Below are 26,905 nucleotides of genomic sequence, written 5' to 3'. Positions count from 1 at the left end.
CACTCTTTATTTTGGGGAGATGTGAGGAGGAATTATCACTGTATTTTACCTCTAAATTCACAGGGATATGATGAGATTAAATAAAGGTGCTGAGCTGCTGAGAAACAGTGATAGTAGGGAACATAAAACTAAGACAGTAGACAGACTCTCTCTATAATATTATTGTAAATAACCCTAAACAAAACATTTATATATTTTACCAATTAAATGTGCATTTTTCATCTTGATTTCTGTCTCTTCATTCCTAAATGTGATCTCTTAATCACATTTCCACAGGGTTGGGTTTAGCCTTTACATTCTAATGAAAGACAAATACCATTTCAAGAGATGCAGTGAATTCAGCACAAGCCCCAGATTCCCACATCCTGAGAATGTGTTGTAAGCAAATTTTTAAGACTTACGATGGTTCTTCAGACACCACAGCTCCTTCCTCCATCTCTTGAGCCTGCTTATACCATGGCAACTTTGCTTCCACGGGAAGTTTCTCTATGGAACAAAGATGGGCATGTGAAAGTAAGAAGCATGTAGTAATGTTGCTATGTGTGGCATCCTCACCTCTCATCAATCATACCTGTGATGTATGTGTGCTTTCTTCCACCTGGAGACTGAGCACAAAGAAGAGAGAGAAAGGAGAGAAGAGAGAAAAAGAAACTTGTCGCCTGGGCTATCACACTTGCAAGGTTATATGGCCAGATAGTTCACTGTTGCAGCTAGAAGGGCTATGGCATTCTAATGGCAAGAAGGCAAATTAAATCACTTTTTAGTCTATGCAACTGGACTGTAAAACTAGGCACTTCGGGAAGTATTTTTGGAGGGAGCCTTGCCAAATGTAACAGGCCTTCATTGACACTGCAAAGGCAAAACCTATAAAATCCTTGTGTTTACCCTTACATGTTAGAACTTCAGAAGACACACTAAGCTTGTTTTTAATAAATCACAAAAAGGAAGAAAACCCAGATTTGATGAGTGATACCACAGAAAATACAGAGAAATCATAATAAAATGACCCAGCTATACTTTTCAACTTTAGGTTTATCAGTTTATCAGCTATGTGGATTTAAAAAAAATGAGCTTGATACTTTTTCTGTCATTTCTGATGGAAAGCAGTACTGCTGCTTTCTTCCCCTCCAGTGTAATGAGCAGCTCTGCTTTGGGGAGTGCAGGGCCACGCCACTCCCCCAGCCAAACTCCAAACTCTGCTTTCCAGACCGTGTCAAAGTGGAGTATTTGGGCTTGTGAAGGACCAGGTATTTCCTTACACGAACATGAAATGTCCTTTGAGTCAGCCGACAATACTGACTTAAAACGGCGTCTCCACGCGGCGCTGAACCCCCTCTGTGTGTGTGTGTGTGTGGGGGAGCTGCTGCAGGGGAGGAGCCGTGGCCGGAAGCAGGGGCGGGACTAGGTCCCGTCTGATTGGCTGAAAAGCCCGGAAATGCAAAACTGGCCAATCGGGAGCGCAGAAAACCCCATAAGAGAGGCAGCGCGGCACGCCCCTCTCTCTTTCGCTCTCTCCTCGTGTTTGGGGCGGTCCTCTCCACACACTGCCTGCCGCCGCCATTTTCCTGCCCGCGTTTCCAGGGTCGGCAAACAGCCGTGCCGCAGCTATGGGGGTGGGAGGGGGGGGATCTGCACTTGGAGTGCCCGCAGCCTCTTTGCTACCCAGCTCATCCTACTTGCGCCACCGTGTGGTGAGACAATTCCGGCTACCCCAGCTTATAGGGGAAAGTATAATCCAGCCATTCGGGCATATCCCTCCCCTCTCCTTCCCTCACTTAAATAACTAAGGTGTATCCGTATATGTTTAATGTGTTTTAATCACTCCTTTTGAACCTCCTGCCCCAAATTGCTTTGTTTTCCCCACAATAAACCGTGCATTTCTTTAGAAATATTAGTAAGCACTGAGCAAGTTATTCACTCGAAAAAGTCAGGGCATAAGCCCCTGTCTCCTCTGTGTGAGGCGATACCCACGTGTGGATCTCTCAGCAAATCCTGATAAGTTAATACACTCCAATAAGGAGATATAATAGGTCACGGATTGTGACAGGGCTGAAGGCAGCGGAGCTGTTTTAGCTCTACAGGCGTATAAAGCAAGACCAAATCTGGCACTATAGTTAGAGAAGGAGTTCTGTATTTCAACAAAAAGTTCTGGGCTAGGATCAGGAGAAAAAACAGAAATAATAGGGACTGAGGGTCACACCGCTGAGGAGTACTGGTGTCAGACCTCTTTGCCACTCACAAGTTACCTAAGCCTTTTGGGCTTACATAATGCATGGATTTGTACTGACCAATGGGAGCAGATTAATGTCTCTCAGAATAGTTGAGAGCTTTCTGTGACTTCTGGGCACAAGAGTGAACCTTTCATATATGCACACAGAATTTCCCATCTGTCAGCTGTATCATAGAGGAGTTACAACTTGATTTCACAGCTACTGCAACTTTAGTCAAGCAAATTTCCTTGGAGCAAGTTATAAAGTGAGGAAAAAAGGGACAGAAATAGAGCTGCTATTCCTCTCTCTTAGGAATAACTTGCCAAGCTCTTCCTCTAACATATTTATTAATGCCATTTAAGGATGAATATTTGCCAGCACAGCTCTTAGTTTAATTTATATTTTACTGCATTTGTTATCCAAAATATGTAGGAGATATTTCTATTTCTATGTTCTGCAGCTGGTTTTATGGCTTTTGGAAAGCCAGTTCTAAATTCTCTGTGCTTTTTTACTTGGATGCAAGTGCTTGTAAAAAGCAAAAGCTCTGTGTACCATTGCATGTTATGTGACTTTTTAAATAACTTATCTTTTTAGAAGTGTAGGTAATTATCATCTACACTGTAATATGAGTTAGAGGATTAGAAATGTTGATATTGTACAGTGCACTTTGACATATATGAATAAAACATTCCTAACATAAGCCAAGAAGTAATTTTTATCTTTGGAGATTAAAGTAGAATCTCTCCTTTTATAAAATGGTTCTAGTAAAACCCCATAAATCCTACATTCTACAGAAAGTTGCATTAGATTAATACACCTTCTCTTAAAATTGAAAATTATTACTTAATCCAGGGATATCCTGTGTTTCCCCATTATTCATGTAAAAAAAAGTGCCTCAGTGATTGAATTAAAAATATTTAAAAATTATATGACTTAATTGCATTCTATTTCTGTTTAGCACAGTCTTGAAACAAAAGAGAACTCTGTTTTTCGTCTTGCTGCTTCAGTCATATGGGAAAATTGTTTCTCTGCTTTATGTAAATCCAGGTCCAGAAGGAAAAAGCAGGCTAAGACTAAAACATTCAGCAGAGGTGAGGTTAGACCCCTACTGCTCTAAATGTCTAACTCCAGATTTGTGAAATGAAAATTACAAACTTTCAGCTCAGAAATAGAATAATTTGAGTTGGAAGACACCTCTGGATATAATTTGGTCCAATTTTGTACTGAAAACATGATTCAGCCCTCAGACACTTGGGTCTTTAAATATTACCACTTGCATTTTGGAGGGACAACTGTGAGTATATTGCAGAACCAAGATGAGAAGTAAAATTAAAGCCAAACAAAACAGTGTGCTACACACAGGACTTTCCATCCCATGGGAAAAAATGGAAGAACAAAATAACTGCCTACAGTCAGAAATTAATCGTGTATGTACTGCAGAGGGCAGCACAAGAGTTTATCCAGGGTAAGGATGCCACCCTGCTGCAAGGATGGTGGGTGTCCAGCAAACAGCAATTTACTTTATTCCCAGACAAGTCCCATTACAAGATAATTCTTGACAGATGCAGGCAAGCAAATTTCCTAGCTGGTCTTGCACTGTTCTCAGGTTCCCTAGGCAGAAGTCAGTTGTGGGTGGTTGGCAACAGCTGATTTTTTGGTGTCTTACTGCATTTTGCTTATAGTGGATGCTACAGGCAGACAGGACCTTGCTTTACCTGTACTCTGAACAACATAGATAGATAAAGCCCCATAAAAGCAACTGAATGACTGAGACCAAACCCACTGAACCATCACATGAAAGTCAGAGTCCTGCTAACACAATCACAAGGCCCTTTTTTAATTATTTCACCTTGGAAGATGGACAGAGTGAGTTCATACTGGCCAGTAAAATACACTGTAAACACACTCATCACTCCCCAGAGGACCTGTGCCTGGGTTTTGTCACTTTGGTGGCTGGCACACACAGTGAATTCTCATGGTCCAGATAAATGGGAATCTTACAACTTGGCAAGTGTGCCCATTCACTTGGCACTCTGCACTGAGTGCAGAAAATAGAATTCCAGATTTCACTGTTCCATCTTGGATCAGCATGAGGTCATGGGTCACTTAATTCACAAGGCTTCAGAGTAAATGCTCTCAATATACATCAGGACAGCAGTCCATTTTGTAAAAAAAATTGATTTCTTCTTGTGGTTGGGTTTAATTTTCTAGTTGTGGGAAATAAAGTTCATCTGCATTGCTGTAGCCCAAAAATTTCCATAAGTTAATCAGCATACAGACACAGAATTTTTACAGATATAGTTGTATATACACACAAACACATGCACACTCATGTACCTGTGGAAAGAGTCAAATAACTGTGTCTACTGCACCTGGCCACTGCCCATTAATTCAACCGAGTTTTCGGGACTTTTCTAACATTCTGTTTCTAACAATAGTAGAAATATTTTTTTCCTTCTCTCAACAAAACATTGGCGATTTACCCCAGTATTATTCTCTGTCTGAGGCCCAAGCCAAGAAACACTTCTATGTAAATTGTGAATACTCTTTGATAGAAGACAGTCTGCCAGATTTTGCAGACTTGCTAGTAAGAGGAACTTCATGTTGGGGTATACAATGCTTGCTTCTGACCTATTTCATGTTCCAAGTTATGAACACGCACTTTAAAATCATGGTTACATTTATCTACCCTACATGCTATTTATATATTTAATTTATGTTAAAATACATAATAAAATTTTGCCCAGACACAACCAGTAAGGTCAAATCTGCTTCCACTATGGTAAAATTTAGATTTATATTGCTTGAACTGTTGGATCACAAATTAACATTGAAAACGTCACAGCCCATAAGAAAGAGGGAGACAGCACTCATTACAAGTTGCTAACAGGCTGACTAGAATAGGATTGGCAGGCCTTGAAGATGCAAATTCATAACTCAGCACAGGTGGAAATAGTGCTACCAGCAACAAAATGAAACTGCTCAATACTGAAGAGTTCTGAAAAATTTACAAGAATCCTTATGGGCGTCCTGGTTGGCAGCCAGCTGAACATGAGCCAGCAGTTTGTCTAGGTGGTCAAGAAAGCCAACATCATCCTGGCTTGCATCAGGAATAGGGTGGCCAGCAGGACTAGGGAGGTGATTGGCCCTGTAGTTGGCACTGGTGAGACTGCACCTTGAGTACTGTGTTCAGTTTTGGACCCCTCACTAGAAAAGGACGTTGGGTGCTGGAGCATGTCCAGAGGAGAGCTACTAACTGGTGAGGGGTCTAGAGAACAAGTCGTGCAAGGAGTGATTGAGGGAACTGGTGTTGTTTAGTGAGAAGAAAAGGAGGCTGAGGGGAGACCTCATCATCCTCTAAACTACCTGAAACAAAATGGTAGGGAGGTGGGTGTTGGCCTCTTCTCCCAAGTAGATAATTAACAGGACCAGAGGAAATGGCCTGAAGTTGCAACAGCAAGGTTTACATTGGATATTAGGACGAATTTCTTTACTGAAAAGTGGTCAGGCACTGGAACAGCCTGCCTAGGGAGGTGGTGGAGTCACCATCCTCAGAGGTGTTCAAAAGCTGTGAAGATCTGGTGCTTCAGAACATGTTGTAGTTAACAAGGTTGTGGTTTTTGTGGGCTTCGTTTGTTTGTTTTTGTTTTGTGTTGATGGTTTGACTCCATGATCTTAGATACCCTTTCCAACCATGAGAATACTGTGATTCCGTGATTCTGCCTCATTACCTTTGGGTTTGTAGCAAGGAGTGGGTACAATGCATTCTTCTTTTATGTGTGGCTTTGTTTTAGGACTACAGCCTCCTGTATGCAGCCCTCTGTGATCAATACAAAGGACCACACGGTATCTCAGTCCTTGTCCGCAGGTAACAATGCACTGGGGGAAAAAAAAAAAAAAGAAAAAAAGAGGTATTACACATCACAGGAATGACAAATACAACGTGAATATATAATAGAAGTATGTATACATCAGAGAGCAAAACATGAGGCAGAAATACACAACCTTGGGCTTAAATTATTAATAATAATTGCCCCTTATGGAGAAGGTATAAAACTGACAGACTTTTTTTGTCTTTTTGCTCTGCATATTTACATGGTTTGGACATTTTGCCACTGAATTTCTCTTGCAGTGTCACTCTCAGCATTGACTACTTGGCTTGTGGCCATTTATCCTGTATTGGATGTACTCAGTAACACCTTGACAGTTTTATTTGGAGCTACTCTGCTTTGCTTGGAAAACGTACTGGGCCTTATGGGTATAACAGGGTAGACACTCTATTTTGGAACATGGCACCAAACAGAATAGGAAACTTGGGTTTTGTTCCCTCAGACACTTTTTTAAGTCTTGCTGAATTTATTTTTGGGAAGGTACACAAATTTGTCCCCCTGTACAGATTATTTCAGAAGTGGTTGCACAGGAGAGGATCAAAACTACCAACCAGTGGGGAGGGCAACGGATACTAACAATATTACTTTGCTCTTGGATAGTGGCTTTCATCTGGAAATCATTAGACACTTTGTAATCAGTCAAGAACACCTTACCTGTGGGTGAACTAACTTAGCTTTTAAAACCTATTTTACTTGTTGAGAAACTGGGATGGTAACAAACTACATTCATGATTAAGTCTTCATGTACACAATCAAAGTATATTTATACTTTTGTAGAAAAAACTTTTTAAAGGTTTATTTTCATACAGAAGGACAAGTCAGTCAGGAACACACAACTGCAAGCATCGAAGAGCAGAGAAATTTATAGCTTTATGTATTTCTTGAAATTTCTCAGCAATTCATGATATTTAATTTATGACTGAAAGTTTGAACAAAGTTGCAACATTACATGCTAATTGGTTTTATTTTGTGCATTTTGTTTGTTTTCCCAGCCTATTGTTAGCAGAAGGTCACTAATATACACTACAGGTCTGATTTATTTTTCCATAATTCTCTTTAATTATGTTAATCTTTTAAATAAATTATTCATATTTACTTTGCAGTTAGACAAGAATAGAACTTTAAATAAAGGTAATGATAATAAGGAAGGAAAGTAATGCGTGTTTCTACTCCCACAAGCTCACTAAACTATAATTTAAGACATGTTCCTAGTGTGGTAAATACAAAACCAACAAAGCTAAGCTGGTTACCGGAGACCATTCCTGAGCAAGCCATTTTGGGCAGTCAAATATATTGCAAGGCTGGACAACAGGCATCTTTGGAGTATACATGCATTTCCATTCTTCCACAGGGCTGATATGCCCCTGAATGTCTTCTTCCACACATGAGACACTGCGGCTTTGAATGCCCCCTCCGCAGGAGGAGGAACAGGCAGTCCAGGGTGTACTTTCCCACCTGTGAAAAAACAAAACAAAGCAGACGAGCATCAGGAAAAGGAGCCCCTGCTCCCTCACCCACATCCCTCAAATGCATAGACTGCTATCTGCTGGAGATTCTTTTTCTTTTGATTAATGTTGGAAAAAATTAATCATGAGTATTTTCATTAATTCCCACACACAAAAAAAAAGCACTCTCATGGTTGCTGTCACACTTCTTCCACTAACCCAGTGACTGCTATCACAGAAACTCTAAATACTTTAAACTTAATTCCTTTTATTTAATTGATGGTATTACAATACATTCACAAATTGATGTGTTCCTGAGATTTTTTGTTACAAATCACTGGAAGCACAGAATGCTCTGAAGCTGATTTTTCTTTCGCGACAACATACAGGGAAACAGCACTGTTACTTTCCAGGGAAAGAACTGAGTTGAGGAAAAAAAAGATGGGAGGAAATTACCAAAAAGAACACAAAACTATGTTGATAGGACACATGGTTTCTGATGAAAAAAACAAATGGGCTTTATTTCCTTCAGCTGAGGCAGTAAGAGGGACTGAGAAAACAGCTTTTCTCTACAGGCGTCACTTGAGAATGCAATGACAAATCCATAAAACCACAGGTTTGTTCTGAAAAGGTATGCACATTCATGAGAATTTCATTTATTTATTTATTTATTTATTACAGTGATGCATATGCAGTAATGCATGTCTTGTTTTATATGTATACGTCTGTCCACATAAAATAGTCTGTTATTTCCTGTCTTAATCAAGCCATTGTCACAGGGAAGATCCTAGACTGTAGCCATGATCCAGCATGGGTATACCTGGAATGTAGAAACCTGTGCATACCTGGTTGTATAAAAATGTGCATGTTTTGTCTACCTGGAAACATTTCACAATTGCTTATTTATTTATTTATCCCCCCTCGATAAATATTATTTTGATAAGGACTTCAGAAAGAATGTTTGAAACAATTATTTTGGTAATGGGTTTTGATTTTTTGACTTATTAAAAAATGGTTCTTGCAGAAAAAGAACGCAATCTTTTTCCTTTTTCAGGTAAGAAGGAAAAAAGGTAAAAGGTGAGAATTTTTTTTCCCCCTCTCATTTTAAACAATGAAATACTTTTATTAAGCAGCAACTACAGGAGCACCAAGACTGTTAAGCATTACGGGAAATGCTTATCTTTCCCTCTTATTTTTCTTCATAGCAACACATCCTTTTCTCATGAGCTTCAGTACATGTAAGCACTACCCATACTTGGCTACTGTCTGAAAGTGCCACAAAACTCAAGTTGAAATGGCTTATGCTAACAGCTGTTTATAAATGGTGAAACCACTGATTAATTCCACAATTTATCACAAAGTGTTGAAGCAATGTTCATAACATGCCATATTCATCATCACATGCTCAGCATAAGCCATGTATGTCACAAACAGGTAATTTTAGCTATGTTTTTAGTTCAAATACATTACCTGTGGCTCTGCTGAACACATTTCCCAGCATATAGCTAAGGTTCCTCAATACCAAAAATCTAAATGACGAGGCCTCAAAGTGAAACTCGTGAATAGCAGTAACTGGTACAGCCAGCCTGAATCAGATTTTCCCAGGAATAAAAAGCCAACGTGACACATGTCTTTGGGACAAGTCTGGGAGTCTTTGGGACAAGTTTCTAGATGCTTTAGGCAACCTCAGTAGTGTCAAATTGTTTAAATCTAGGCAACTGATTTGGTCCTCAGGTTTTGTATGTGTGTAAGATAAAAAGGTGAAGTTTCTCTGCTGCATGGCTCTTAAAGTAGGTAGGTGGTCACAGCTCCTTTTGAGGTACAAAATATTGACCAAGAATTTGTGAAAGGAATTGGTGGTGCATTAAAAGTGAGCCCTGTATTCAGGGAACCATACATAAAATTCAAGGCTGAGGGATTGCAGGAAGGAAATCTTGTGAAGATGCCTTCCAGGTTTTTTCTCCTAGAGTGTCGCTCTCCCTGTCCCTGGTATTAAGTGCCAATCTCAGACAGGCAATGCAACCAGGGCCTGTCTAATTTTTTGTTTATTTGTTTGTTTGTTTTTGTTTTGCCTAGACTCTGCAGGTTCAGAGGAAAGACATTTCTAATGTCCCTGACTTGGCCCTGTCTCATGCTAGCCTTCTGGTCTGTTCAGTTTCTGCTGCCTCTGAGATCTGGAGAGGAGGTATGTGGCTGTGTCTTCCCTCTCAGGGTGAGAGAAAGACCTGGATCCTGTTTGTAAGTTCAAAGGAGCAAATGTGGGAGCGGGGGAGATGGAGTAGAAGGGAAGCAGCAGTGAAACAGCAGAGGGGAAAAGAGGGGCAGAGGTCCCAGCCAGCAGCTGCAGTCTGAGCACTTGATGGTGGGGGGTTAAAGAAGAGCAGTGTGCTGTGAGACGGGACCTAAAGGGACTGTTACAGGGTGAGACCATAATCCAGAACAGCTTGAGAAAAAGTCACAGCCTTTTGATCAATTACAGAGAATGAATTATCTTTTTTTTTTTTTTTTTTCTTTCAGTGTTACTGAAAGCTGAATACCTCAGGGTATTTTGATTCTTTTTAATTTGTTTTGTTTTGTTTTGTTTTCTTTAGCAGTAAAAAAGCCTCTGCCTTAGCTGTCAGTTCAGGATGCTTTTTCCTAAATACAGTTCCCATGCTGGCAAGTACTGCTGAATCATCTGCAGATATAAAATTGTTCTGTCTTTTGTCAATGTAGATGCCCTTTGTACACAATTGAAATAAATTGTTTCATTCAAAGCTAATTATTAATTTAGCTAAGTATTAATATTCTAGCTTCTATATTCCTTATTAAGAAAAGTTTAGTGTTTAAGGTTAAGACATATTTCTGTGATTTTTTTTTTAAAAAAACAAAAAACAGAAGAGTGTTTTCCAGAAAAAAAAAGGGAATTAGATGCAGGGTCACATTACACATATCAGGAATAATCAGTGATAATGATTGTGTGTGCATAACCATAAGCTAGCAAGATAAACAACTTTTTCAGATGACAGAGATAACTGATAAAGTGTATCAATATGAACGGCAGCCACAGTGCTTGGCAATTAAGCTACTCTCTTCGTCTTCTCACTCACAGTTTGGGGTGGGTCCATGGTTTGACTCTGTTGAACTTGAATGCACTGATCTTGCACATTCTACATTAGGCCTCACTATCATTTGAAGGAGGTTATTTCCTCACGGGGATGAGACTAACAAGTTGACTGGGGGTTCTTTCTGTGATTTCATACTCCATGACAATAAATTCACTAGGAGGGAAACACAGCCCTACACTACTGCATGTCCAGACAGTATTTCAAACCCAAGAAGTTATTATCCTTCAGCTGCCAAACATTTTTATCAGCGCCAGTCATGCTCACTGCTTGAAGAGTAATTACTCATGTAATTATTTCCATAATAGGAAGTCTTATATTAAAGACATTTTTGATTGTGAGATAAGTAATAATACAAATCAGGCTTTGATCCTATTCTTGTCATGATCTCTGATTTCATAGAAGTGTAACTGGATTAATGCCCCTGGGCATTAGTATGGGTCTGCAGGATCAGAACACAACACTAACACTGTCTGAACCCAAAATCACAAATTTCAAAACATTCAAGAAGCAGCACCACTGGAGAGAGAAATTCTGATTATTCATTGCAAAGCCACAGGTTATAGCCCAGCTCGTAGATGGGTAAAGGGAATAAAAAAAGGAAAGGTGTGAGAGAAAAGGGGAGGTGGGGGTGAGGGGTGCGGAAACAGAGAAAGAAATGGACTACACACATAATAAGTCTGCCTTGCTCCTTCAGATAGCATATTGTTTCAGTTCCGCACAAGCAGAATTTATAACAACAAGTTAGGACTTGAACATTCTACGTTAATCTGCAGGAGTTCAGAGCAAGAGAAAAGTAGCATCTGGTTGACTGTTTTACATACCGAGGAAGGGGATGGTAGAGGTCATAGGGCATGATCTGCTTGTATCCATCACTGTTAGGAACAATAATGCCAACCCTCTGAGTAGAAGGTACACATAATAAAATAAACACTAAATGATTACATTTTACAATTATTATTTTTTTTTCACAATATTAAAAAAAACCAAAAACCAAACCAAAACCAAGCCAAAAACCAACCAAATAAGATATTTTACCCAAGCTGCCATCAAATTTAATGTAAATTTATGCTCCCATCCTACTGTTTCTGAGTTGTTCAAAGAATAAACCACTGAGTACTAGTTTATTCTTATGAATGTATTAGTCTGACTAAGAAGCAATCCATTACTGTGAATGACCCAAATGGCTTGTCCAAATATAATTTATGAGGTTACTATTCGCCATTATGAAGGAAAAATACCTACACTTAATGCTTTCTTGGATGTTGGATTCAACGTCCCAGAAGAAAACAGGGGGAACTTCTCTCTGCTTCAGAGAGCTCTAGATCAAACCCTTTAAAAATTTTTTATATGGTTGTTTCTGCCCTTCGGACAAAAATGTCTGCTTTTACAGGGACAAAGATTAGAAATCTGGGGAATCCCAGTTTAAGAAAAAACTCTTGCAATTCTTGTCTCTCCACCTTAAATCAGTTACATTTCATTCATTGTCAGAACCTGCCTCTTGTATCTAAATAATATAACATCTAAAGGTTATAGAAGACAATAGTGTAGATAAAAATTAGTAATAATCTGAACTATTATCATGCCAGTCATGTGTGAGATGGTATCACTTGACTTCTTGGCAGCAATAGTCTCTCACTGAATTTCTAGTCTGGAACTTCATCTTTTGACTGCAATTTTATAGATTCTGACTCAGAGTAACTCTACCCATGTTGTCTCCCAATTATCAGGCATATCCATTGTCATCAAATAATCACAGAGCACCTCATCTATCATTTCATCAAAGGCACTGTGTAACAGGTACCTTGGAAGGGGCAGGTGAGCAGAACCATTAAAGAGTGAATGCCAGTTGAATTAAATAAAAGGTATATCTCTACCCAAGTTATTGAGAGATAAAACTGACTGAAAAGCATGAAGGTAGTTTTTGAGAGCCCTATACAGATGAAACATGCTTGCTATGCTGCTGTGGGTTTCTGCAAGGTAAGAAGCAAAGGTAGGGAAGGGAGAAAGTATTCTCTGTTCTCAACACATTACACTGAAAATTGCTGCAAGCATTCAGAGATGTCTTGTCATGTAAAGCTAAAGGGGTTTATTCTACTTTCAGTCCATGGGGTTTTTATGTGTAAAACTTGTCCATGATAGAAGAATGGATCTCATTGTGTTTTCACAGTGAGATGTCAGCACCAGGTCGGCATCCTGGAATTTTCCAGCTGAAGTGCAGGAAGATGCTGGAGCCCTAGGAGTGTGTGATGGGGACTTGACAGCTCCCTCTAAGATTAGCAGCCTCTGCAGTCACAGGAGCCCTCCAAGTGAGTGCACATATTTGCAACTTCGAAGAGCTGCCTTTCTCCACAAAAACCTAAGTATCTAAGAGAGGTAGTTCTGGCACTGGGAAACTTCAGAAAAGACGAAAGGATCATTTAGAGTATGGCTAGTAAATTAGTCTTTTCAGACTTAGCTTGACAGGTGAATGACTGGAGAAGTTTGAGGAATTGTGTATCAGTGTTTTAAGAAGATGAGAGAGGACTTTTTCTTAGAGGTTTTTTTCTCATGTTTTTGACCATCTGACTCTTCTACCACTGCTGCTGAAGTTCTGCTCAGAAGGCTTTTGCACTTTCCAGTTCACCAGCTTGCTGAAGAGCACTTGGAATAAAGATTAATCTACTAAATTCAGAAATAAATTAATTATACTATGAAAGCATTTACTGCCTAAGAAAGAAACAGATTTTAAAGCATTTCTCATTCATTTCAGTGATACATGTTTTATTTCTAATAAACATGGTTTGCATGCATAATTCATATCTATATGCATTAGAATGCGTAACATCCAAGGCCATAATAGAAATAACCATACCACATGCAAGCACTGCTACAAAGATAAAATAAAATTTACAAAGCACTAGATTAATATTGTTATTGGAAAGGTTTGACCTCCAAAAAATTTGCATACACAGGTTGCATTTCTGTAAATTGTACACAGATCCACAGAATTACTGATGCCCTCCTTGTCCATATGTGAAGAGTTGCCAAAGGTTGTTATTCTGTTACTGCAAGATAGTGACCACCAACAATGTAAATCCCACAGACAGTGAGGAATAAAACCACGTCAATAATACACAATGGCTTTGAGACTTTAAATATTGGCTTGAAGAAACAACAGAACAGCAGATGGGCATTGTACCGTTAGTGGCAACTGTATGTTTTTGAGCTAGTCTCGTGTTCTTTGATGTGTGTTCCACAAAAATCAAAGCAAAACAAAAAAACAAACCAAACAAAAACCGTCAAACAAACAAAAAACCCAAAACAAAACAGACCCCACAAGCCTACATGAATTATTTAAGAAACATTTTATAAAATATTTTGGTGAATCCTATCCTTTTTGACTGGATAAAGTAGTTTAAATTCCAGGAATCTATCAATCTATCATGCTCCTATAAAAAGATGGAAGACATCTAGTTTATGGGCTTTTTTCACTGTATATTATTCAGGCAATACAACAAGGATGGTGTGCTAAATGAACGGAGCAAATAATAATTCCTTCACTACACTGAGATGTCTGGCTGATGCGAGAGCATCAGGACTCATTCATACAACACTTAGAGCAAACCTGTTTTGGCAGGAGCAGGATCACAAATAAAATTATTTTGAATATTTGTTGTGTTATGTCTGAAGTCTCCCATGCCTTTCAGACTAACAAGTTGTGTCTTATACTCTGCAGCTTGGTTTGTTTTCCTCCTGAGCAGCATCAACACAGTTGTTCTTCCAAGGCACACATTCAGCTGGAGCAGGAGCTTTACATGCCAGAGGTGGGTGTGCTGCACCCAGGTCTGCCATCTCTGCCAACGTTCAGCTTTTCCCTGGGATGGGTGCCTGCAGCTGCTTTCCTTGAAAGTCATGTTTAGCGTTGTCTTTCCCAGTAGCTTCTTTTCTTCCTTAAGCTACCTCCCAAGAACAAATGGCAGGCATGAACACCTCTCTCCTGTAGCTCCCCAATGACTCTGACAGGCGCCAGCTCTTCACACCTCCCTATCCTGGCACGCCCACAGCTCTCGGTTTGGGCACCTCTAGAGCTGAGCCAGAGCTGGGAGAATAGCCAGCAGAGAGAAAGGGCATCTCCCCTCAAGATGCCTCAGAGTGGTGTGACCCTGCCTGGAGACAATGTGCAGAGGCTGGGAGTGGGTGGAGGTGCCCACTGCTCCCAAACTAGCACTCCTGCATCATCCTGTGAAGTGCCCAGCCTCTGCAGGGCACTCACATGCCTCCAGCTCACAGCCTTCACTTCTGCTGGGGGCTCTGTTTTCCTGGCCATTTCCTACCCCTAGTGCTGCAGCTGCAGGCCTGCCCATAATCCCAGGTGACTGAAGCTGTTACACCTCTTTCCTCATGGGCACACACACAATGAAAGTTTACTCTGAAATCTATCAGGCTTCAAGAGTAAATGATCCACATGGCAGGAACTATGCCCTCTAAGCAATGGCCCAAAGTGTGTCTGGATAATAGACAATAAAAAGTTGAAGTAGCTGAAGTTGGCTGTGAACAGCTAATTTGTTAAGTGAAAGGAAAGACTTGGCAGACCTGAAAAAGTTAATCATAAAAGATAAGAGTTTATTATCTAAGCTAGCAGTTCCCTTAGCACCTTGATTATCACTGGACAAACAACAGCCTTCTGAGAAGGTCTCTAGTTCAACATTACAAATCCCAACATGAAGGCAGTGTGTGGTACTGCACCCTCTCCTCACACTACTCCCTTAAGATGCCACAGTGTGACAGTAGCACAAGGTGATACTCAAGAAACCCTGAGAAACAAGTATTGAGGCCCTCAAAGACAGTATCTCTTATTATTTCCTATGTGTCTGTCTGTAAAGTTATCACTATTTTCATTCAGAGCTGGAGTAGATGACATCTACAGTGACACCAGAGGTACAGGCAGCATTGGCCTTTGAATACATCCTTTCTCAAGAAAGTAATATTGTGGGTCCCAGCTACTCTACCAGTATGAGTTTCGTTCCTGGTTTCTGGACCAATTTGCTTAATTCTGAAATACAGATGGTACTGTGATCATCTCATCACATTACACTCAATCAGTGTGGAACTTGAAGAACTACCATCTATTTTGTATTTAGGGGTCCTTTTATATGGTCTTGGTACTTTGCACGTTGACAAAAACCAGTGTCCCCTACCTAAATATTTTTACATAGAATGTCATTAGATACTTAAATAATGAATGTAAACATGCAAAGGACCGCTGAGAAAGCTATCCTGCATCAACCTTCAAAAAAATTACATACTTTAAATAGCATGTCTGTTCAGCACACCAGTATCTCACATTTATAATAAATGACTTGTTCATAGCGTACAGATTTCACATTCTAAGAAACATATGCTTCACTTATCAGTGCCATAGAGTGCAAAAGTCCTTAGAGGGCTTGAAATAGGTGTCATCAGTTGGAATCAGCAGAAGTACTTCCGTCCTGTGACAAGACTGTAATGCTTCTAAAAATCTTCCCCCTTTTTCATTCAATTTAATATTTTATGATGGTTTGGATGAACAGTGTTTGATATAAAGGTGGAACTTTGTTGTTATTTCCCACTACTAAATGTTAACAACTGAATATCCAGTGAAAATATCTGTAAGTAACCATCTTACTACTTGCTGCAATTTTGGTCTCTTCTATAAGTTAAATACACTGCATTTCCTACAGCTTCACCTTGGGCAGACAGATATCTGTGATGCTTAGAGCAGTACTACTTTCCCACCTCACAGTTTGTTATCTAATGTATCCTGATAGCTTCTTTGTGCCTTTCTGTTTTTCTCCAATATGAACTATTTTCTTAATTTGCTCTGTTATTCACATCTTTTAACACTTTGACAAATGCTTCCTGGCCCACCTTACCTGCCTGTTTCGACAAAATAATTTTCTAGCTTAATGTAAATGCCTTTTACCCCTCCCCAAAATTCAAGGTTCTGCCTACTTGTCTGAAAAAGAAAATGGCCTCTTTAGATATTAGGAGTATCTGCAGCTCATCTTTATCCTTCTCTTGAACTCGGGTGATCCTGATTATGACTGCCAGAACTGCTATCAGCTCTTTCTCCACCTACAACTCTTGTATCTGGAGACATGCCTAGTGTAATTTCTATTCAAATGTTTCACTATTTCCAATTCAGCCTTCCTGAAAACTTACCCAGTAGTTCCTTTCCTGCTGCCCTGAATTGGTTTTGGCCTCTTAAACTTCTTCTCCTCATTTTCATGCATAATGCATCACTGTAGCTCATTTCTCCAACAACTGTGGTAGTGCCTTGGTAAATTCTGAACTGTTAAAAAATAATCCTCCATAAATATACAGTTAGACTGACTGATGTTTGTTTTCTGTGCTCTCTCATTTGCAGGCAGCATACTCTTTGCTAATACCAATCTCACTTTTCCATCATATGTGATCACAACCACGCTGGTGGAATGGGCTTGTTCACCCTTCTGTTTTGATGGCTAAAACCTTTGTGTCTCTCATCTTCCTCTGGAATGGCTATCAGTTGCCAGCTTTAGGGTCATTCATATGCAGATGATTGTCTGTGGAAATTGAGACCAGACCCGGCAATGAGAGGCAAGCAAAGTTCAGAGAGCACTGTAAAGCAGAAAGGCTTTCTTAAACCCCTGTGTAACAAATTAAGAATTTAGTGCAAATCCACAGAACTGACCATTTGCCTGAGGCAGAGATCAGGAAAGGGCATCATCATGGCCAGAATTCCCACATTCATGCAAAAAGCTTCGGCGTTGTCAAAAAGCCCAGTATCCGTGGTAACTACGGAATATTTTATCTGAAGGAATATTCAAAACAAAGTTTAAATCTATCATATGTCCCAGTCTAGGGCAATAACAATAAACGTACCATTGTGTCTCAGAATTCTCTCCTCACTGCAGATCTATGGCTGCTACTGTGTAAATCAGAAAGTGCAGCCCATCTTTTCAGGAACATACTAGTACTCCGGTTTTGTATATCTTCCAGAAAGAATGTAGTGAAAATGGGAACAGTGCACTGCTGTGATACTTGGGTTATAACTGCTATCTAATATAACATCTGTAGGGAAGCTGATAACAAGCAAAAAATTGTATGTTTGGCAATTTCCTGCTTCGTCTGACAATTTGTAATGATGTGAGGAGACCTATGTTACTCATTAAGAGGATAGTCTATGTTGCCCTTTTAATCATGCTTATTTATTGTTACTGCTTCTTTTTCTTTCAAAGGAAATACATAAAAATTAACATGCACGTCTTGCACTGTTGCCCTGGAAATTGTATGCATTTTCATATCACCAAGTATATTGGGGACTTCTCACTACTCAGAATTAATATGAATAGCCATAATATCCCACCAGTCTTTTGTGGGCTTTTACTTGTATTTAATATCTTTTGTTAGATTAGCTAAAAGTCGGAAATTAAGAAGTACAATTGCATCTAAATTTAACTTCCTCTTTGCTGATACCTGCCTCTGCCACCACCCAGTTAGGATAGTTAAGTAAGAATGCCAAAAGAAAAACTCTGATGAGTAGGAAGAAGAGTCTGCAGTTTTGCTGGAGTACTCAAAAAAACAGATAACTGAATTTCTTCAGGTGTCTGAGTGTTGGAAGTCTTGCTTGAACTAGAGATTTTTCCCCATACTCTCCACACGTGGTGGCAGACTTACACATAATGCCCTGGGCACATTCCAGGATTTTTGTCTATGCACATCAGACTGGCATTATTGACAAAGTGTTAAAAAGAAGCCCAAATATTAGAAGCTTGCTAATATGACATTTCTGAGTCAGTTGCTGCATGAATTTGGAGTCTTTCTTGAAGATGCCTTTACCAACCTTTATATGCCATTGAAATCTCATAAGAGCACCAGTAGAGCTTTTGCAATTCAGCAAACATAAAAGAGATAGGCCAAAATAGAGGAGATTGGTAAAAATGCAGAACAGTGCAGTAGAGAAAGCTGCTTAAAAGCTGAAGATGAAATGTAGAAGCAGCATGGATGTTGCTCCAGAGAGTATCCAGGTGTGGAGGTGAATGACAAGTGCAGTAAAAGCATTTTTCTTATTTGTAAAAATTGTTTTTTTAGAGGAATGCCTTTGAATTATGAAAGAAATGGTATCTTCAGCTTATAGCAACTCAAGAGTTTTTCAGGACAGAGTGTTCAGGACACTCAGTGAAGTAAAATCTAAGCAGAACTTTTCACAAAGCAGAAAAATTCCATTCATCTTTCATTAATGGATACCAAACAGGAGGACACTGATGTTAGGTAAAAATCTTCCCCTAAACCTCCAGTCGGTGAAGTTTTCAATAGCTAAAAGATACACAATTAATTAAATATGTGAAGTCTTAATGTTGGATTTTGCCATATAGAAGTGGATTGAATTAGATTGAGCTGGGTGCTGTCACATCAATGGATATTCTACCTGTATTTGCCAGTCAAATTCCAACGATTGTAAAATTTTGATAGACTGTAAATAATCAGATGTTTTATTTCTGTCTAAGGTGGGAGCTGTTCCCAAAGATGGTTGATGAGACAGGCTGGATAGGACATTGATAATATGTAGGGATGCAAAGAGAGACAGTGTCATGGTATGGCATCTATCCCACAAGACACTAATTAACTGGTCTTACTTAGGTCAATAGGCTACCTTTACTTAACTCAGAAAAGAAACGTATAAATTATGTATGTTTGAGAAATAACATTTCACACACTGCTTCTCCTTTGAGCATGTGAGAAACTGAATTTTCAGAAATAAAAGTTGATTAATTTTCCAAGTTCATTCAGTCTAAGCTTTTTTTGCTACTCATGATGCCAGCAATACTGCTAATTATTGCCATAATTAGAACAATAAAGTAAAACGTTTCTGTGCGCTAAGCCTAAATAGGCAACTAATCGCAGGCCTACATGATACTACCGGTAAAAATTTAAACTTTTCTTTCAGCCTGCCCTTTGCTGAAAATGTTATTGTAAGTTTTCCGACAATGACCCCTCTCAGTTGCTTTATTCAGCATCACTTGTTCTTCCTCCATTATTTTCTGTGGTATTCATTGAGATGCCATAGGAACAGTCAGCAACCACTAATACTTCACTGGAGCTGGATTTGCCAGGAAAAATTAACATATTCATCTTATAACAGTGGAGCAAAGTGACTCCCAGACAACAAAGCCAATGCAAAGAAAAGATGCCCTTCTTGCTCACCCTTCTGACCTTGTTGTTCAACCCTCTTCCTGACTGTAAGAGCGCAGTGGGATTCCAGAAGTTACCACAGATATCTAGTTTTCTGTCTGGGTTGTTGGTTCTTGAATTCTGTACAAAGGCATTTTTGAAAATAATAATTTGCCATTTGGCATTCCAAGAGTATGTTGCCAGAAAGCCGGTTCCTCTCTGTTACTGCCTGTACCCTGGGACAGCATAGCTCTACTTCTAAATGACTCTCCCCCCGCTTAGGGTCTTTATATCAACAACTTTGCCTTGTTATGTCTTATATAAAACAAAACAAAAATTGTTTCCTGACATCTGTCCAGCTGTGATTTTATTTTCTTTCCTTCCATGTACCATGCAGTTTATCATTCAAGAATACATAATTTAAAGTTATCAGAAAAAGTATGGAAAATATCCATAGTATAAATTCCAGAGGAAAATACATATTTGACTCAGAACTGTGTTTAAAAAATATAGCATTTCAGGCTTTAGAAAAACCCAACACACCAGCTACATAAAATTACTTTTGAGTTGGTACTCTTTCTGAGACGTTCATATTTAGGTGTATCATCTGATCATACTTGGCCTCTACTTTACTAATATTTGTCTAAACTGTTCAAAGGAGAATTGAAAGAATCAATTTTTGATCTAAGAAAAAGCACTGAGCAGAAAAGTAGATAACTTTATTAGAAAAAGGTTTCTAGATGCAGCTGTTAGTATATTTAAGCAACCTGAGAATTTTTTATTTATTTTTTTTTAAAGTACTGGAACAAGAGAAGCCAGATACTAAGCTTCACAGAATATTGTTAAAGGAAAAAATAGTCTTCTTGCATTGTGAGAAAGCAACCTCTAAGTAGAAAAAGAACCTCAGAGTACATCCTTAACAGGAAATATTTTTCACAAAACACTCGTGGAGCTGCATTCATAATGTTACATCCTTAATACAGTCCAAAGAAATACATCATAAAATATGTAACTTAAAGAATATATACTGAAGCTCAGAAAATGTTGGATTTTGACATTGGATATTTCTACTTTTTAATTCTGGGAGATTTTAACTTCAGATTTAAACCTGTATGAGATTATTTCTGACTTTTAAATATTTACAAACTGAATTACCATAAAAAATGTGTTTACTAGAACAAAGGAATATAAACTGCCACACACTGAGTAAAAATGTCTTAATTGACAAAGAAACCTGAGTACTAGTTCCAGTTATGTAAAGTCAATGAACTTCAATGAAAACTTTCTAGAATAGGTAAAAACTACCTTGGACTTGGAGTGATTCGTTCTGCTCTGATAATGCCTAGATACGTTAAGCCTATTATACCTGGCTTGGGAACCAATCATCCTAGTCAGGGGGTTACACAATCCCATAAAGTCCTGTAGGTCCCTAAAGCACTCTTCTTCTGGATAGGACGTATTTTTTTCTATGGCAACCTCTAGCAATCTGAAGGGCGATATAAACTTTTTAGGAGACACTTGAACTTGCTTTATCAAATTTGGTGTAAAACTAGGCTAGAAGGAAAGGAGCAGGTAGATAAATGGCTTTAGGACACCCTTCCATGCATACCTGCTGTGCTGCACTTAAGCATCTTTAGCAAAGCCACACAAGTGGGCCAGAAGTTTTAGATTACATAAATTGATGCTTATGGCTTATGAGGATCTGCAGACAGACTTCTAGTGAAATTCAGGAGAATCAGTGCAACAAAGGATTAGTGGTTTTTGTAGTTCTGTTAGTTTTCTTATACACAGGACATCTGATTTTGTTTTTACTGCTAATTTTTTGAGGAAGGATGCTTGACAGGGTAGCAGAGTGGAGTCTTTTGTGCTGGGCCAAAAGGAGAAGGACCTTAGAGCCCTGGTGAACAACAAATTATCCACAGGGCAGCAATGTGCCCTTGTGGCCAAAAAGGCCAATGGCATTCCAGGGTACATGAAGAACTGTGTGTCCAGCAGGTCGAGGAAGGTTCTCCTCCCCCTCTTCTCAGCCCTGGTGAGACTCCACCTTGAGGATTGTGTCCAGTTCAGGGCTCCCCAGCTCAAGAGGGACAGGGATCTACTTGAGAGAGTCCAAGCCTACGAGGATGATTAAGGGACTGGAACACCTGTCAAATGAGGAAAGCTTGAGAGACCTGGGGCTGTTTATTCTTGAGAAGATTGAGAAGAGATCTTATTAATGTGTATAAATATCAGAAGGATGGGTGCCAAGAAGGAGGGGAAAAATCTCTTTTCACTTGTGCTCTATGATAGGATATAGGGCAATGGATGCAAGCTAGGACACAGGAAGCTTCATCTCAACATGAGGAAAAACTTCTTTATTGTGAGGGTTACAGAGCACTGGAACAGGCTGCCCAGAGAGATTGTGGAGTCTCCTCTTTCAAGACCTGTCTGGATGCCTTTCTGAGTGGCCTGTCCTAGATTCTGTGTGGGTCCTGCTCTAGCAGGGCAGTTGGACTCGATCTCCAGACATCCCTTCCAATGCCTAACATTCTGTAATTCTGTGGGATTCTGTGATAATTAGAAAAAATTCTATGTTATATGCCATGACTGTAAATAAGCTTTTGTTAAGGAGAAAATGTAAAAAAACCTCCATAAAAATACTGTCTCTATCTGTGTTGACAACTATTTTCCAACAATATATTACCCCAAAACATTTTTTTCCATCCCACTAACACTTCAGAGACATGTTGATCATGGGATGGTATCATGGACACTTTGTTCTCTCACAATTCATAATGTTCAATGAGATAAAAAAATAATCTGAGGGGAAGAAACAACCATTTCAAATCAATCCTTGTAATGTGGTGGTGCTAAAAAGAGGTTTTTCTCTACAAAGCACATCCTCAGGATGAGAAAGAGGTTAACTAAGTAGGCTAAATTACGCTGCAATAGCAACAGAACATTCTTCTACTTCATTTTACTCCTTCAGAGACCAGTTTCTTTAAAAAGTAGAGCCGACTGACCTTGCAGGACAAGGATCCAGATTGCACTCTTGAAGCTTTGGCTTTGGCTTGATATTTTCAGGGTAATAGTGACAGTATTGATCTGCTACTACCCGGCTGCTTCTGAGATCAAAACATTCAGCAGATGTCAGTTGATAACCTGCAATAAACAGTGGAAGAAAAAAAAAACAACAAACCAAAACCAACAAAGGCTAAGGTTTCTTGGTCACCAAGACTCACACATACAGTTTCAGTTCAGAAGAAAAAGCTGCTGCTGGGGACATGTGCAAATGTCATTCCAAAGCAGGCCCAAATCCCTTCAGCCCTTATGTTTGGCAGCTGTAACATTAAATGTAGCAACATGGATATCAAAATGTACTTTAAGTACAGAGCCTGGTATGATGCTAAAAAATCTACAGGCTACTACCACTGTTGCTACATCCCTCCCTTCTCAGGTTTTTCCCACTTTGAAGGTCCAAATCTCAGTGCAGCATTTGGAACAGATGCTGTATGCAGTTGACCACTTTTGGAATGCAGTGGAAATTCATTACCTCCTCCACAGGATGCTGAACAAGGAAAAAAATCAGTTTCTCTCCATAGGTGAATGATAGGCTGATAGAAGATAAACTGAACTGAACTGTCAGCAGCACCAGCATAGTGAATCTGAAAAATATGTAACACCAAAAAGTGAATCTGACATAAATACTCTGAAGAAGCATTCTGCCACATGCCTTTTGTAGCTCTGTGACATCTTGCAGCTCCAAGAAACACCAGAGACACTTTGCAACAGGAAAATTAAATGCACAAAAAAAAGGTATAGTTTGCTGGCAAAATCTTGGCTGCAAAACAGTCAAGCAAATTTCTGGGCATAATCAGGGGCATATCTGGCTATTCTGAGACCATTTTCTGAAATAATTCACAATAAATTCATAGTTATTGCTACTTAATCATTTTATGGGGACAGAGGATAAGGACTGATCTTTATTTCATCAGAAGATCACCTACTATCATTTGCTGTCCCTGCCACATTGACATGTATTTTAGATCTTCAGTATTTTCCAAACACCTTCTGAGAACATGTATTCTATATTAGGTAGTTCAAAGTAAAATACAGGAGCCTATGCTGTGAGAAATGAAAAAGTATAAACATTCTAATGCAAGATGCTTTTGTTTTTGAAGGGAGGTCTTTTTTTGCTCTTGTGGTACTGTCATGTTTATAACACTGTCCTTCTGCTTACTTTATTTTGGCTGAAAAAATGCTCTTTTCAGTCATAAGTGTGGACTCTTTGCTGGAGCTAAGTGCATGCTTGGAAAACACTCTCTGGAGCATAGAAGTACTGCCAACTTTTAAGCCACCTGAGCTTTGCTATGCTTCCAGTACTTTGTTTACATGGGAAATCCATTCAGCACACAGAGTTTGCAGTGCAAGGAATGAAATAAATAGTGAGTCTTCCACGCCACTAAAGCAGCATCATTTGCACCTGGTCCAGAAAAAAATCAGTTCTGGTTGATAGCTGTGCTGACTAATACAGGTGTGGGGACTTCAATATCTTTGTAGGCTATGTCTTGTCTTTACCTTTTGGATGAACTGCTGGAAAGGGAAACACAACAGTGCTGCTTTTAAAAGCCTCTCCTACCGAATTATTTGTCCTAGCACATAAAGTTCTGGTGTTGCTTGCGCATCTCTCCATTAGCGTCATGATGCTATTGCAGGAGAGAAAATTGCCAAATCTCAACGAGAAAAGATGAACCCTTCTCCAAGTCAGTACTCCTGCTCTCAGGAGCAGCTCTCTGTGTTTTTTTTTTGTTCAGGTGTGGTTTTGTTTTGTTTTGTTTTGTTTGTTTGTTCATTTAATGAAGCCTAAAATTTTTCAGTGCTGCCTCCTTTTCCTTCTCCATGTTTCAAACCAGTTACTCTGTTTTGGAAACACCATTTTTCTATCTGCTTTTCCTTTTCTCTCTTTCCAAACAAAAAAATACCATCAAAGAGTAGACTGTGAAACAGAAGCAAAAATATGACAAATTGAGCTGAACAGCATAATCTCATTTTGTTTGTTTTGTTTTCTTATGTAGATGGACAGAAACATGATTAAAAAGAAAAATATATCTTGAAGAGAAGGAGGAAGGCAAAAATACTGCAGCATATATTGATGGCTGTAACAGATCTGGCCTATGGAGACCAAGGCTTCCCTTTTCTAATTAAACAGTGACGTAAATTCCCAATAGGGGAAAAAAACCCAAACAAACAAAAACCAAAAAACAGCCGTAGCAATTCAGCTTCTTCAGCAAATGGGAGGCCTTTTGCATGGATTAGTACCATGAGTTTCTGTGTCAGAAACAGGATATCTAATTCCGTCTGTCGGGACAGTTCATTAATGACATACTTCAGAATGGTCTTCTGGGTTCATGAAATAAGCATGCACTCCTGGGAAAAGTGTTCTATTGTGCTGGAAGCCATTTGGGGAGGTCTCTGATTTGAATGTGCAGAAAAAGCATTCACTGGGGAGAATTCTGCTTTGTTTTTAAAAGATCATCAGCGATTGCTAAAGTCAGATCTATTTAGCAGTATGATCTTCAGTGAATCATGAAGAACAGACCCAGAGATTGCACAGAGCCTACTATAAAAGGAAGGGAGGAAAAAGAGTTCATATAAAAAAAAGAATTAGAAAGACAGAAGAGTTCCTCTCCCTGCAGACTATTCCTGCATGTCTGCAGAATCGTGTCTGTTTTGACACAGAGAAAAGACAGATGTACTTCGTTTGAAGCTAATGTCAAAGTCACTCATATAGCCATAACAACAACATAGGTAGGAGAGAATTGCAATGAGCCACAGGCATGAGCTAAAATTATACAAACCAAGCAAATGAAAGAAGAGGACATAGTATATCTATCTATCTATCTATCTATCTATCTATCTATCTATCTATCTATCTATCTATCTATCTCTCTATCTATCTCTCTATCTATCTCTCTATCTCTCTATCTCTCTATCTCTCTATCTCTCTATCTCTCTATCTCTCTATCTCTCTATCTCTCTATCTATCTACCTATCTCTATTTATATATATATATATCTCTCTATCTCTCTATCTATCTATCTATATCTATTTATATATATATATAATTTATTAATTTTTTTTTTAAAAGCAGCTGTTGGAGTTTTGGCCTCTAAGCAGCCAACTTGACCCCATTCTCTCTATTCTCTTATTTCCCCCGTTGCAGGATTCCTGCACCTTCAGTCAGATTCGAACTCAATGTGACCCTAAGGAGGGAGTCACGGAGCCTCCGGAAAATTGCTCCATATTAAACAGGAGCGAGGAGAGGAGAAAGACAGACAGACAGACAGACAGCCGGCCGTGGAAGGGACGCGTCTATGTTGCATATCCGCACAAAGTACAGGACATGCCCGAGAGCAGCTTCAAGCACAGCTTGAAAAAGGAACAGACCTTTCTCGGAATAAAAAAAAAACCACAACAGTATTTTTTTTTTTCCCAAAGAGCGCGGGGAGGGAGTTTTAACAATTAAAAAAAAAACCAGAAAACAACAAAAAAACACCAACCACAAAACCAACCCAGGACCCAAATGATAAATAATTCACACGGAGGAGCCCGCGTGTGTGTGCCACATACATACGCGTATCTACCCAGACATCCAGACCTACGTGTCCCCCACGCACAGACTCTCCTCGGGAGGGTCCGTTTCAGGAGAGCAGGAATCGCCTTCCCGGCGCGGGCGAGGAGCACAGTTTATTCAGAGGAATCAATAGGAAAGAGCATTTGCAAATATTTAGATAAGCGCCGTGCGATTCAGCATTAAGTAATTAAAAACTGAAACTGAGAAGGGGGGGATCGGCCTACAGTGGCGTTTGCTGCTTCACCTCTCCCATCCCCCTAAGCCGCATTCTTCCCAAAACTGAGCCTGCCCGCGGAAAACAAAAATCATAATTACTCAGGCTGGCCAGGCCGCTCCGGGGCCGGGCCGCGACCGGGGCAGTTTTAGGCACTTCTTCGCCCCTTTGTTTTCCAGCGCGTCACCGGCGCGGAGCGGCGGCGGGGCAGCCCCGGGGCCCGCCCGGCACCCCCGGGCCCGCCCGCGCAGCCCC

The 26,905-nt window shown here is 39.6% G+C and overlaps 1 protein-coding gene across 1 annotated transcript in view; it reads right to left on the bottom strand.

The window, feature by feature from the left end:
- Positions 1–26,905, bottom strand: part of ADAMTSL1 (ADAMTS-like 1) — a 124,977-nt gene that overhangs the window by 96,686 nt on the left and 1,386 nt on the right. Inside the window, exons 2-7 of the mRNA XM_010008480.1 lie at positions 23,356–23,467; positions 22,826–22,964; positions 11,474–11,524; positions 7,351–7,555; positions 5,942–6,089; positions 402–486 (exon numbers count right to left, since the gene is read on the bottom strand). Coding sequence (XP_010006782.1) covers positions 402–486; positions 5,942–6,089; positions 7,351–7,555; positions 11,474–11,524; positions 22,826–22,964; positions 23,356–23,467 — 740 coding nt within the window. The remainder of the gene's footprint in view (positions 1–401; positions 487–5,941; positions 6,090–7,350; positions 7,556–11,473; positions 11,525–22,825; positions 22,965–23,355; positions 23,468–26,905) is intronic.

The sequence above is a fragment of the Chaetura pelagica genome, unplaced genomic scaffold (assembly GCF_000747805.2).
Source record: "Chaetura pelagica isolate M959 unplaced genomic scaffold, ChaPel_1.0 scaffold232, whole genome shotgun sequence".
In the NCBI taxonomy this organism is placed as follows: domain Eukaryota; kingdom Metazoa; phylum Chordata; class Aves; order Apodiformes; family Apodidae; genus Chaetura; species Chaetura pelagica.
This window is presented reverse-complemented; position numbering and strand designations above follow the sequence as displayed.